Raw genomic sequence first — 14,345 nt, forward strand, 5'->3', positions numbered from 1 at the left:
ATTTTCGTGAACAATCATCGCCATGTCTTTAATTTAATGTGCGTGTAAACATTGTATTCGTGTCCTGCTTCTGGTCAACGACAAGTTACTCGATCTCAGACTTGCAGCGGATTCATGATTTGTATTAGAGTTCGGCAGCATGTTCCTAAGCGAACGCTAGATTTGCATTTGCCTTCCATTTTTCTACTGCACTCATCATCTGGGAGCTGCCGCGGGTGCTCAAAAGCTACAACGTTCAACTGCTGAACACGAGGGCGCGGGTTCGTTTCATTGCCCTGTCGTCTGCATTTCGGCAAATGCGGATTGCAGACGCTACCGTGAACTACGATTTCAGTCGACATTAAAGCAACTGAAAAGGTCGAAATTTCTCCGGGGCCTGCTTTTACAGTGTTGCTAACGGCAGAGATTTAGCAGCGTTAAGTACAAAACGGCTTATATCTATACTGCCTCAGGCCTACGCATTTTGGTGCCATTCTAGCAAAGAAAGCTGCGATATTGCTTCATGGCGGATTGATCAAGGCTTGAACTGAGAAAAAAAAAAACGTCCGCACACTTATCGTAAATAAAAAATCGCGGATAAAGTGTGTTAAAAACGCTTTCTTGTTTCTTTCTTTTCGTGCAACCTTCCGCCTTTGCCTTGGGCCAACAACACATGCAGGGAGCCAAGACAGTAAGTTCGTCTCGCTTTGCAGTGGATACAAAAAGAACTGACAAGCACGCGCACCTCTCGTTTCAGAACAGAAAAAGAAGTCCTCAGCAAAGGTTCTCACTAGTCTGTTCCCAAGGGTAAGCTACTGCATAATGGAGGATGGAGGCGTCCAATGCGCATTGTGAGTGCGGCACACCCAGTCAATGTACGATAAGCGCGAAAAGACGCCGGCGGCAGCATTTTGTGACTGCTCATTTCCCGGTTCATTCCTTTTCTTTCTTTACCACACCGAGCAATTCTAAGCAAGAGAGTTTTTCAATGTGAAAGAGTTTATGAATGCAATATTTTATGTGTTTAAAATTCCACTACGACAAACAATATATCTTGCACGTACTCTCCTCTACAGGCTTGCAGTTTTTTGCTCAACGTTTTTGCTATCGTCAGAAACGTCTCCCATTGGTTTTCTAATGCAGTCTTAACTACTTGATGCGAGCGATGGAAAAACTTTAAAAGAAAGATTTTGTACGCATCGAAAGAATGGATCATGACCTTCAGTATTTTCATAACACTACTCAACAATATTCCAATATTCGAAATTTTTGTCCAAGAAAGCTGGAATTGGACTGGCAGCTGCCCCCCGTGACGCCACGGTTGATGACTAGCAATCAGTATAGTTCGCCTGCTCCGGTACCGTGGGCACGGCTGAGCAATGACAAAAAGATGGGGTAAGTAGTCGTGGGAAAATGCTGTTCCAGGAGGAGCTTGCTAGGGATGACAGTCCGACCGAGCCTGCAAGAGCCAAGAAACAAATTTCAGATCTTTGAGTGAGCATATCCGTAACGGTACAATTCTTAACAAGAGTATATACTTGGGTGTGTTGGCGCATAGTGAACATAAGATACGCAGCTCCATGGATGGAAAGAACGTACACACAGCTTTGTTGGAAGTGTTGGAAGATACCACTGTGTGTGTGGTCCCCATTCTCTTCGCGCCTGATATTTTATGTTTTTTTTTAGTGCTAGGATTATGTACGAGCATCGTGTTTCCTGAACGCGCTTACAAACTGTAAGCGAACAGGGCTAGCAAAGCTGCCTGCGTCCGCGTTCTGGAAATAATATGCGATCACACTTCACCCCGTGTCGGCCACGGTGCGCTTGAGCCTTAAGGGTAGAGCTGTACAAACTTTCAACTCGACGTACTACGCATACCAAAGCGCGCAGTATGGTTTGCAACACGCATCAGGTGGTTAGAGCTGATGTCACGAAGCAATGAGAGTCGGGCGCTGCTGCAAAGTTCTGTATATAGATACCGAGCAATATGCCCGCGTGCCTGGTACTGCGCAGCACAACGTATTCAGTTTCTGTCAAACGCAAACCAGGAGAAGGTGGCCGCCAGAACGTTGCAGGTCATTCTGATCGCGACTGTACAGTCCTCAGCACGCCTATCTAGGGCGCTCCTGTCGCACAAAGGAAAGGTTTACTGTTCTGGAGACAATGCCTGCTCTGGAGCAGAGCAGCATAGACACACAGTTTGTTCTGTTAGTAATAGATGAGCTGAGTGAAGATTTCAGTTTGTTCCGCCGCACACCGCTCTAGACATTCGTGCAGGCGACTGTACTTTCGCTGCGTGCTACCGTCAGCTCAATACTCAGATTGCAGTTGCGGCACTGGCGGTGGCAGTTATAATACGGTTACATTAAACGAAAGCGCGTTGATGGAATTGGGCCGGAGTGTTATAACAGTTCATTCAATTTCATTCTATATACACACTTTTTTGAATCGCCACTGGCTCAAACAACGTGAAGCCCTTTTCCGGGTGTAGCGATGCGTGACCCAGTCACAAAAGCGAACGCCGTGCGTTGCATGGGTTAAACCTCTGACGGTGGGCGAAAAAAAAATGAATCAGAACAGACCTGTTATATTATCTCGAGCCTATTAGTCGCGCCCACATATTCATAATGGAGTTTTATTCAAGTTTGCGGCCAGAATAGTTGCACATGATAGTTATGGTTCTAAGGTGCGCTGAGGTCGTATCTTACAGTCGCGTACTTAGACAGACAGACAGACAGACAGACAGACAGACAGACAGACAGACAGACAGACAGACAGACAGACAGACAGACAGACAGACAGACAGACAGACAGACAGACAGACAGACAGACAGACAGACAGACAGACAGACAGACAGACAGACAGACAGACAGACAGACAGACAGACAGACAGACAGACAGACAGACAGACAGACAGACAGACAGACAGACAGACAGACAGACAGACAGACAGACAGACAGACAGACAGACAGACAGACAGACAGACAGACAGACAGACAGACAGACAGACAGACAGACAGACAGACAGACAGACAGACAGACAGACAGACAGACAGACAGACAGACAGACAGACAGACAGACAGACAGACAGACAGACAGACAGACAGACAGACGGACGGACGGACGGACAGACGGACAGACGGACAGACGGACAGACGGACAGACAGACAGACAGACAGACAGACAGACAGACAGACAGACACACAGACAGACAGACAGACAGACAGACAATAAACTCTCAGACAATTTCTTTCAAGTCTATATTTAACGCTCCTCTTCAGTAACTCTCGACATGATGATTCATGTGTGGAAGGTAAAGTGTTTACCCCGTACGCGGCACAAGTTGTTACACGAACGACAAGTCTCTGCTTCAACTGGAGCGTCGCTTCCTACAATGCTGCTGATACTAGATCCGTGTCTTACCTAACATATTTCCTAATTCCTGCATGATTTTTTTCCTGCCTCTGAAATGCAATAACTATCTACGCGTCACCACTGAAGTCAACATGCTAGTCGCTTTCGAGGAGTTGCATAGTTTCCACTACCACAGCTGTCACCCACAACTCCTCTTCCGGCTCTCTGTGATTACGGATGCCTCACCCAAGGTCTATCATTTTAACAGCTCACATTAAGCCAGTGTGCTTACTGCAGCGATGTGATGTATATCCACGCACTCCTTCGTTTGGGCTACCGAATGCAGACCTCTTCAATACCACTACTTTTTTCCTATGAAGCATTCGTGTTACACTCTTCAATTACGGCAGCTTTCCGACTTGACGTTGGTTGGCGCTGCTTGTGGCGAGAGCTTGGCGCTGCCACCACACGCAAGGTAATATATCGGTCACCTCGTTAGAATGCAATGCCTTGGCGCGTTACCTTGAGGGCAAAAAACAAGTTTGGAATTATCTCCAATACACACTGTGGTGAGCCCTATAGGAAGTTCTATTTTTGTCTTGATGGCTCTTATTTTTGTGCGTGACTGCTGACCCTTTTTATTCCAGGATTTCTATTCTTACTATGTCGATGGGTATAGCAAAATTAAATGTTGGCCGGTTGTATTTTTTGTTTCGTCTTTTCTTAAAAAAAAAATGTTTTGCGCACCTTGCTGCTGTGCTACTGGCAATATGCTGTCTAGAATTGTGGCCCTTTGTCAAAGGTTTTTTTGTATTTGCCTTGCCACGTTTATCATTCGCTGGTAATGTTATTGAAAATACTCTTGAATAATTTTAATCACCGGAATCTAAAACACTACTGCCTCGTATAAAACACTGATGAGGGATGATTTCTCGAGAACTCAGTAACTGTATTCTAAACTGCATTCGCTACAATCTAGAAATGCAGCATAATTTCGTTAAAAGGGCTAAGTAACATTTCTGCCCTAGATTCCCGAAGCATGGTGGATATACACGGTCTGTTCTGAAAGTAGTAGGACTGGTTTTTTCCTGGGCGAACGGGCGGACGAAAGGTGGTCTGCGCGTGCAGGATCGTTGAAGGGGGATATTGGGAATGCTGGGGAAAATCGGCAGTCTGCTCTCGGCCGTTGAAGAGAGGAGGTCGCTTGTACTGTGAACCCCTGTCGAAACGTCTCGTCACGCAGAATCATCGAGCGTTTACTGTATCAGCGATACGCGATCAAATTTTGAGTAAGTCTTGGTAAAACGGGCAAATAGACTCACAAAATGATTAAGGAGGCCTACGGTGACGCTTCCATGGGTAGATCAGATGTTTATTGATGGCACAAGCTGTTCCGAGAAGGTAAGGAAAGAGTGGAGGAAGACGACCGCTCCAGACGCCCTTCGACCAGCAAGACCAACGAAAATGTGTAGCGAGTGAAACATTTACTTAACAGTGATCGTAGAATGAGTATCAGAATGATTGCTGACGACTTGAGCATTCCTCAAACCCAAGTTTTTGAGATCGTGACAGAAAACTTATCCATGAGGAAAGCGTGCGCGAAGTTGGTGCCGGGAGTGTTGTCAGAGGAGAAAAAGGCCGACCGGTGGAATTTCTTCATCATGTGAATGAGGACCCCGATTTTTTGGCCAGCACAAGGCGGCAACGCTGCCTCAGCCCCCCTACAGTCTCGACTTGGCCCCGGCAGACTTTTTTCTATTCCCGAGAATAAAATCGACGCTCAAGGGGAAACATTACGGATCGGTAGAGGTGGTTCAACAGGCCGTGACGAGGGAGTTAAACAGCACTCCGGTCCAGGCGTTCCTGGAGGCGTACGAAAACTGTGAAACTCATTGGCAGCAGCGTGTAGGTGCGGAAGGGTGCTACCTTGAAAAATTGTAATCGTCTGTACTATTCTCTTGAATAAATTTTGTTTAAAAAAATGAGTCCTACTACTTTCAGAACAGACCATGTAGTTATTCGCTGTACTTCGTGTTCGTTGCGCTGAGGCGCTGCGATGAGTATTTTGCTGGTACTCACTCATATTAGCACCAAGAACATTAAACAATTTAAGACTCAAACTATCATGTCTGGGAATTTGTTGTGTCGCATACTTTGTTTCCAATCAATCAATCAATCAATCAATCAATCAATCAATCAATCAATCAATCAATCAATCAATCAATCAATCAATCAATCAATCAATCAATCAATCAATCAATCAATCAATCGATCGATCGATCGATAAATCAATAAATCAATCAATAAATAAATAAATAAATCAATCAAGAAACATTGAAATTCTAAAGATGTTGGGAGCGCCAGCAAAACACCAGTGAATGATTTGATATGTTGGTAGAGTCTACACGACCTGTTCAAGGAGAATTACCAAGGGCAAGAAGCTAAAATGCATGCTTTCGTGAATTAGTGAGCCTGAGCTAGACGCACTGCTGAACATGTCGAATTTACTGCAATTTAAACGCCAAAATAGGAGGATGTTGCCCGATTGTTTAACTGCAGCGCACGAAAAGGGCGTCTTGCCGAAGCTTTGTTGTTTGACGTGTCTTGTCTTCACGGTCGCACGCCCACGAGAACGTAATGTGCATATCCCTCCCCTTGAAAATCAAAACTGAAACATCCGACCCAAAATTCTGCTAAAACAAATAATTTTGTGTTCTTTGTTGTACATGAGATGTCGCAAATTGTGGCAACAAGGTAAAACGGAAACAACTGGACACTTGAAGGGAAATTCCCGACAGTATGAGTGTTCCGTTTTCTTCTCGGTACGTGAATTATGCGACAAACAAGACACACTTCTGTCACACTGCCTTAAAAAGAATACTGCTGCGCTTTTCTAGTTGTAATTTTTTTTTTCTGAACCTGCAAAAACGTTCTTAGCGCATATTAGGTATGTAGAACCGTTAAGTCATCTTTTTTGGAGCAGGTTTGCTTTTCAACTTTCTCGCATATTCTGGCTTTCCGGGGCGGCGCAAAACATAATTTGCCATTCTTTCGCCACGTCACCTTGCGGCTGGAGGCTAAGACCGAACTGGGTAGAGTTCCGACTGATGAGGCAGCTAGAACATCGTTGCAATACGAAAAGCTTGAAAAGTCGAAACAGGACTTAAAGACGAAGCGCTGCCCATATGCTCTATGCACTTCATGTGCATTTTTAATTAGCTGGAAAGTGGTGCTGCGTTATTCTATATGTCCCCGACCACTTTTCGGCAACCATCTACTGGTGCCGCTGCGGTCGGCAACTGTTCTACCGGCGCCGCTGCGCAGATCCCGAAGGTGACCACGGTGCTGCTGGAGTTCTTCATCAAGCGAGAGAGCAAGGTGTCCCTGTTCCGCGATCCCCTGTCACACTTCTGCCAGGAGCAGGTGGTTTTGGCCGCGCAAGACTGCCTGCAAAAGCTTAACCGACAGGTCATAACCTTCCAGGACATCCGCGACATGATCGAGAACCTCATCGGACTCCACAGCTTGGTGCGTAGAATAGCGTGAGTTGGAACGGATTGGCGACGGGACGCTTCAAATGGAGTGGCGCTGTGGCGAGGCTGTAGTTATTCTCACTAGTTCTTTGCAGCCCTGCCAAAGCTGTGAAGCGAGCAGAGTCGAAGTTCTTCGCTGCGGCTTGTAGGGCTAGTATAAGAGTCTCCTCCTGGATTGCAGTTTGAAGAAATGTGCGAGTAACATAGTGTACTGGCGTTGGTAGACACCTGCGTGTCCAAAGGATACTAGGTGTTATACAATACGCGAAAATAATTTTTCAAGATAATTTTTCGTTGAAGAGCAGTGACATCAAAAGTAGTTCTCTATCTTCCGTATGTCCTAGTAAACAACTCTATAAAAATGCATCGTTTGATACGTAAATTTACCTTAGTGTTTATAAATCAGAACGTAATTAGTGGCAAATATCAATGAAAATGACAGCAAATGCCCGCAGCAGAGTAGGTAATTCGGGGAGGGCAGTTCCACGGCTTTCACAAAAAACGCTACCATTGTTGCTTTAACGTAGAAGCTGATCGGACTCGTCTAGTGCGGCAGTTGTAACGCGTTAGTTGTCCACTTCGGTTCTTAGGAGCTGTATCAAGGCACAAAACTCCAATGTTTAGCGACAAACACGACCATAGCGTTCCGGCTTCCACACTGCTGGTTTCGTACCGACACGGAATTATAACTTCCGCTGCGTAATAGTTGCTCAGTGTTGGTATACATGCTCTTGATAGAAAATTGCAACTGTTGCGCTAATGCTGTTAGGGTGGTTTCATATGGCTCTTGGCGAACATTGTGTTATCCCTTTTTGCAATAGCGGCGTTTGCGCACACGTGTCGTTTGGAGAGACGCGCCTACTTGCGGCATCTCTGCACACGCCGCGCGCAGAATATAAGCAGATGGCGTGGCACGGATCTGTGTGGTTAAGGAGCAAGAAATGGCGCGAAAAACAAGGCAGCGGAAGGAAGACAAAAATGCGCGCGCACCATGCACCAACCGACCCAAATAACCACACTTTTCATGGTTAAGGACGTCTGTAGCTTCCACAGTGCTGTAGGGAAGTGTTCAAGTGGACTATAGATGCTCGCCTGCAACTGAGAGGAATCTGCCAGGCGCCTACCTATTGCCTTTTGTTCCTTCATACCGAATTTTAGCGTTCGATACCAGGGTGTCAGAAAAACAAGCAGCAGTTATTCTTCGACAACGGGCACAGCAACATATGGCAAGTAAACTTCTTCTTTGGGCGTTGCAGAGAAGAAGGATGTAGTAAGGATGACATGAAGGAGTGCGAACAAGTAGATCTGCTAGAAAACGCTCACATAATATGCGTTTGAGGTTCACGAAATGGGCAACGGGTGTGTAGTCAGGGGCTATCTGACGACTCAAAGACCAAGGATATTGGACAACATTCTGTAGCTCTAGTCTCTTGCACTAAGAGCTTCTTTTAAAGTGAGGTTAAAAGCCTTCTAGGGAAGAAGAAAATACTTACCTATAAGTGTGTATGGTCCGCTCAGGCAGCGACTCTATTGATAAGGGGTCAGGAACAAAGATGCTTAGAGAAGAGCGAATATTTGAAATTTTCGAACGCTGAATCGGATTTTTTCAATGCGCTGAACGGATCCAATTGTGCATACTCAGAATAATTCGAAGCGAATCAAATACGGTCTAAAGTTTGGGAATAGTTTTCGAGTAACTCACAACAAATTCGCATCGGCCGCACCGCACTTTTCTTCGACGGCCGTTCCTAAAACAGCTTCCACTCCGACGCCGCACATCATGCTGGCGCGATTGACATGCGCGTTCAGCGCCGCCACGCGGTCCATCCGTGTGGCGGTGTTCATGGTGCTCCAACAAACGACCTTCAAGACTGGGGGACGCTGTATGGTTCAGCGAGGTTCAGCAAACACAGCCTTCATGCCAATATCGGAGGCCATCGGTCATTTCTCTCATGAACTGAGATGTGGCACCTAGTTTGCTCGCCATCGTCGTCAGTAGCCAAACGTAATTTTCCTATGTACAGGGCATGACGGCTACAGAGCTAATATACTTACTTCGTTCTATTTGTGAAGATCACTGCTGCTTCTTTCGTCAGCTGAAATTTTAACTCCGTGAGTTATAGCGGCGCTGCCATCGCTTAGGTGTTTCGCATAAATACTAACTTTGTACCAATATACGCACTAGTAGCAAAAAATCATAAGATTATTCTATTCGTATTCGATTCTGCTTTTAACTACAAAATTACTATTCGATGCCGTACCGAAGCAACACTATTAGTATTCGATTCGGTTTCTAAAAAGTGCTATTCGCGCACACCTAAGATATGGCTTTGATTAATGCTACCTGGCGAAACAGCTAGCTGCAATATCCTGGATCCGTGTGGTGGGCGCGCAGCCTCCGATTATTTGCATACTTGGGGCGTGGGAGGTGATGAGAGGGGGGTTGCTGTAATGACAGCGCCATTGTGGATGTTTTTATGTACTGTAGCATCAGCAGGCGAGAATATCAAACTGTGCAGACGCACATGGTAACAATATTCTTCAAGAGAGCGTTTGTGTAAGGGGTGCTGAACTTTTACATAGGAGCCCTCAGAAGGTAAATGGTGAGCCTACCTGCACAGAGAAGTTTTTCAAGAGTTAAAAAGGGCTGAGTAATGCTATTTTCAAAGGTGTCGTTTCGGTTGGAACGAGCCAGTATAGCCAAAGTAACACGAAAAGGCGGTCGCTAGGCAAATGAAAGTGTTAACCTTGAATTAAAGTTCTATATAAAATGAACGGCCGGACAATCTATACGCATGCGCACAAATATTAGGAAGTGTGCCGGTGTACCAGATACATTTATGATATCGGGAAGTGTAATAAGATGACTAGCCTTGTTAAAATACTGTCCGGAAGTAAATATACACTACTTTTTTTTGTGCAATCAGTGATGTTTTCCTCTTTCTGACCCCTGTGCCATTGTGGCACGAGCTGCCAATGCTGAAGTTAGCGCTTGTCTGTCTCCTCGCTTGTCCCGTCTGCTCTTGTGCGCTATTTATTTCCATTAAGTATGCTGTTTGCTGACTCATAATTTGCTCCCTGGTTCACGCCCTGCACTGTCCGATGGGCAGAGCGAAGAGAAAACGAGCAGAGCACAGTCGGACACAACCGCCAACACGTGCATATATACGCATTCAATTTCTCCCGTTCTCTTTTGCTCGGCGTCTCGACCTGTCGAGTGGAGAGAAAGTTGCTGCCTTGACGTGAGTATACACTTCGGCCGCTCGTTCGCAGTGCATGAAACGGGCACCGGAGACGGCAAAAGAACTGGGCACCACGATACGCAAGCTGACCATCATCATCGGCGAGCTGGCCACTTCGCTCGAAAAGATTTGCGAAGTGAGCGTCACGGACTGGATGGCCATCGGCGACAGCGTTGTCAGCAAAACGGATAAGGTGCGCACGGACCAGTTATCGCACGTAGTTAGTTGCTCGTAGTAGGACGCAGAATATAACGGCGTCGTCTAACCCCATGGAAACAAGGAAGGAGGTAGACTAGGCTTCGCGGCGAGGATCACGCGAGTGCACAATTAGACAGCGCGCTCGCAGCAAAAAAAAAAAAAAAAAAGGAAGAGAAATCACCGTTACGACGAATTTTGTATTCAGTGGTTACGTGATATCTTCCCGTATCTTAAGCGCGCCAATTAATACGCGCACTTTCAAGCACATCAAAAAGAGAAAGATGTCACCTCTGGTTACAGAGGTGCGGGTCCGTGCCTTTGTGTCTTAAGGGGGTCGCAAAGTGTGTCACGCGGACACCGGTCCCTTGAATTGAAAAATTAAAGCATCGCGCTGACATACAGTCAGCTACAAACGTTTACGAGATGAGAATGTGTAAAAAAAAATATCGCATTACAATAACGCAAGCTAGTTGGTTTAAATGGAAGCAAGCATGACTGGGCGAGGAATCGCTACATTGAATTTTTCCCGAGCATGCGAATTCCATAAACTTCTGCTGGCTACTGTAGATGATTAGCCTTTCGAAGTAAAGCGCATTTGAAAGAAGCAGTGATGTTATTTGACGTATACAGTATGCAGAGTTGGGACATTCGGGATGCCCGTTTCGTGCACTCTTTGTTCTTATTTTGCAGCTTAATCTGGACACCATTCCGCCCTACACAGCCTTCATACCGAAGATGAAGGAGTTTAAGCCCCTGAAGCTTCTTGGTGCCGGCGGATTTGGGTAAAGATTGCACCAAAATCACTGTGCGTTCTTGTTTACGTATGCCGCTATACTCTGCAACTCTCTTACGCTAAGCATACTAACGTGGTTGGCCGGTGCAAGCAATATATTCCTTTTCTTGTGATAAGCAGGCCTTATGTCAGTTCCTTCGAAGAAATGCAAAGCTTAGCGGCAAAACACTTAACGGCTTCCGCACGCCTTGATATGGCTCTGCACGAAGGTGAAGGAACAATTGCTGAAAGGATTCCTATCACCATGTGTATTCGTGCATAACTACCCTTTCGAATGGCGCAACTGGCTGCCACTTTCATGTTAAAAGTTTCTTGTTGATGAAAAGGGCTCGCAATTCATAAAGCTGCTTGCTATACGAGAGGTGAGTGCCTCTCACTGCTAACCTCTCGACAATTACACAACATCTAGACACCGTCTAGGCAACTTTGAAAGCGTTATCGACATTCGCATGTGGAGAGTACAACTGAACAGTATGCTCCTGCTCCGGTCCGGCTTTCCCGACCGCTTCCTCAAAAGCGCTTCACTGGCCGTAGTTGGATATATGTTCATTTCTTTCGACGAGCCAGAGAACTAGATGAATAATTGTGCGGTGTCTGGATAAATCATGTGCATTCAGACATGAAGGTCTTCCTGTAGGGCTCCTTTGGCAATGTTTACCAATTTATTCTTGCTGTGCTACCCTACGAACAACTACTCCAGACTTCGAAGTGGCAAGAGTAGCTGCACTTACTTTGAAATCAAATCAAATCAAAGTTTATTTGGCCGTCAGGTACGTTAGATGCAGTTCTTGTGAAGGAACTGAATCTGAACGCGCATAGGATAGTGCAGAATCCAACCTCCAGTACCTAAAAGCAGTGTACTAAACTGTATTTAGTATACATTCGAAGAGAACACATACCCAAACGCCGGAGGTTGCCTACTCTGGTCAATAGAATTGAAATGCATTTTGTAGTCACAGAACATATGGAGTTAGGTTTGGTTTGGTTTGGTTTGGTTTATGGGGTTTAACGTCTCAAAGCGACTAAGGCTATGAGAGACGCCGTAGTGGAGGGCTCCGGAAATTTCGACCACCTGGGGTTCTTTAACGTGCACTGACATCGCACAGTACACGGGCCTCTAGAATTTCTCCTCCAAAGAAATTCAACCGCCGCGGCCGGGATCGAACCCGCGTCTTTTTGGCCAGCAGCCGAGCACCATAACCACTCAGCCACCGCGGCGGCCATATGGAGTTAGAACCTGACGAGATTTCTCAGTATTTTGAACACGACTATCTGTGTAGGTGTGCGAGGTTAAACGTCTCGAAGCTGCACGTAGGCTGCCGGAGGCCGGTGTTATTTAAAGCGCACTTATGTCGCGCTGCTAGCACAAGGGCATTTCAGCATTTAGCCCCTATCAAAATGCAGCCCTAGCGGTTGAGATTCGATCCCGCGGCCTTGGGATAACCAGCCAAATTTTAAGCGGGACCCTACCTAGTCAGCCGAGCAATCGGCCTGATTCTTGCCGGCGTTAGTCCGGATGCAACTCGCGCGCTTAAATTTCATCTTTTTTTTTTTCTGGTAAATGACTATCTTTAGAACAAAAATTCGCGTCAGTTTTGGCGTCAGTTTTACTGTAATCTCCATAAGATGTTCGGCTAAGATTGTTGAGGATGGCAGCTAAAGGCATTTTGTACGTAAAACCCCTGTCTGCTAGTCGCGTGGTCACGAAAGGTCATCAGGTCTCCATGCCGCGCTGCTGGTATTTTTGCATGTGGTGCAGAACGTTGAAAGCGTTCCAGAGGGTGAAATTTTACCTAACCGAAACGCTTCTCGGCCTCAAAAATAGCGCTCACAGCAGATAGCGACTACTGGATGACCACGTGCGGATATCCGCACGTATGAAAGCCTTCTTGTACTCATGCATCTAATATTGACCTCAGACTGACGCTGGTTGTAGTATTCTACCAGGTTATAGAAATAAAAACAATTATGCGGGATAGAAACATTTGTGAGTTAATCCTTCCTTTTTGGCGAATTCTGCTTCGTGAAAGGCACTCAATGGTGGCGCGCTCTTAGTTGCTGTGAAGAATGCGCTCTCGGATCATCAATGTTGCTACTTCTTCGATAGATGAAGAAGTGGGGTCAGCAAATATGTCTGAGAAATGAGCCAGCTTCAGCTGTAAATTAACAAACTTTGTTGTCAGAGGTTAGAGCTGTATGAACAACATGTTGGATTAAGTAAACGAGTGCACATATAAAAGCATCGTGCCACTTGTGAAAATAAGTTCTATATTAGGTTGGAAAAAACTGAGTTTTTTCTTTTAAGCTATTTACAAAGGACCACATTTTTTGCCGCATAATCATGTTTTTTTTTAGCACCATCGAGCTGACGAGACGACAGCTTAGGACATTAGCCAACGCACAAGGCACCGACCTACCGCGAGCCGAACATTCATGAGAGAAATTTTGCGAATCGTATAGCGCTTCTTAGGTGAAGGAAAAAGGAATTAAAAGCCTGAAACGCAAGCAACATGCTTTAGAGACTGCATGTTACAGCACACGAGTGTTTTTTGGCTTTTTTTTTCTCGCGGAATCAAGATGGCTTATCGAATTTGGGGTCTACACTGTGTGGGGTTGGAATGGGGGGGGGGAGGTAAATACATTTTCCCCGCTCAACCGCGACTGACAGTTCAAAATCGGCAGACCCCAGCCTTTTATCGCGCGCACGCTGACCACGGCGGGCCTTACTCTGATGGAAATAAAGGAACGACACTGGCTGACGCAAAAAAAGGCATGCATTTATAGCTGCAGCATTAATAACGCCGGCTATCAACAAAATACGCTAAAGACTCAAGATCGTCCGACTCACCAGCAAGGTTACGAGCGGAAGTTCGCCCGCGCTAAGGCTAAGGTAAAGTTCCGAGGCTGGACAGGACGAGCTGGCGGGAAAATGTTTCCACGAGGCCTCGTCTCGCTGGTGGAGAAAGCGGGGCGCCGGAACGTCAGTGCACGTCGAGTTCCTGATCTCAACAGAAAGAGCTGTTTCCCTCGCGCGCGCAGCAATCACGCCGTCCGTGGAGCTCGTGCCGCTGCTAATCTGGCACCCTCCCTTGTTCATTAAGGTAACTAGAAATGACACCGCGGAGAAGCAAACCAAAAGGAAAGGAGCGAGGCGAGTCCGCACATCCCCCCACCTTAAATAGACCCACGCGCTTGCAAGTACATGCTATGGAAGAGTCTCCTGGTCTTCGTGAACTTGAGGAA

General features: G+C 46.2%; 1 protein-coding gene across 2 annotated transcripts in view; it reads left to right on the forward strand.

Moving 5' to 3' along the window:
* Nucleotides 1–735: 735 nt before the first annotated feature.
* LOC149353632 (microtubule-associated serine/threonine-protein kinase 3-like) overlaps nt 736–14,345 on the forward strand; it is a 45,495-nt gene continuing 31,885 nt past the window's right edge. For both annotated transcript variants that reach the window (XM_089577377.1, XM_089577378.1), the window contains exons 1-4: nt 736–786; nt 6,661–6,864; nt 10,143–10,304; nt 11,000–11,091. In XM_089577377.1, the coding sequence (XP_089433503.1) occupies nt 6,832–6,864; nt 10,143–10,304; nt 11,000–11,091 (287 nt within the window). In that variant the 5' untranslated portion in view covers nt 736–786; nt 6,661–6,831. The remainder of the gene's footprint in view (nt 787–6,660; nt 6,865–10,142; nt 10,305–10,999; nt 11,092–14,345) is intronic.

Source organism: Amblyomma mixtum, chromosome 3 (genome assembly GCF_055824585.1).
Source record: "Amblyomma mixtum isolate Tamu chromosome 3, ASM5582458v1, whole genome shotgun sequence".
NCBI classification, from domain to species: domain Eukaryota; kingdom Metazoa; phylum Arthropoda; class Arachnida; order Ixodida; family Ixodidae; genus Amblyomma; species Amblyomma mixtum.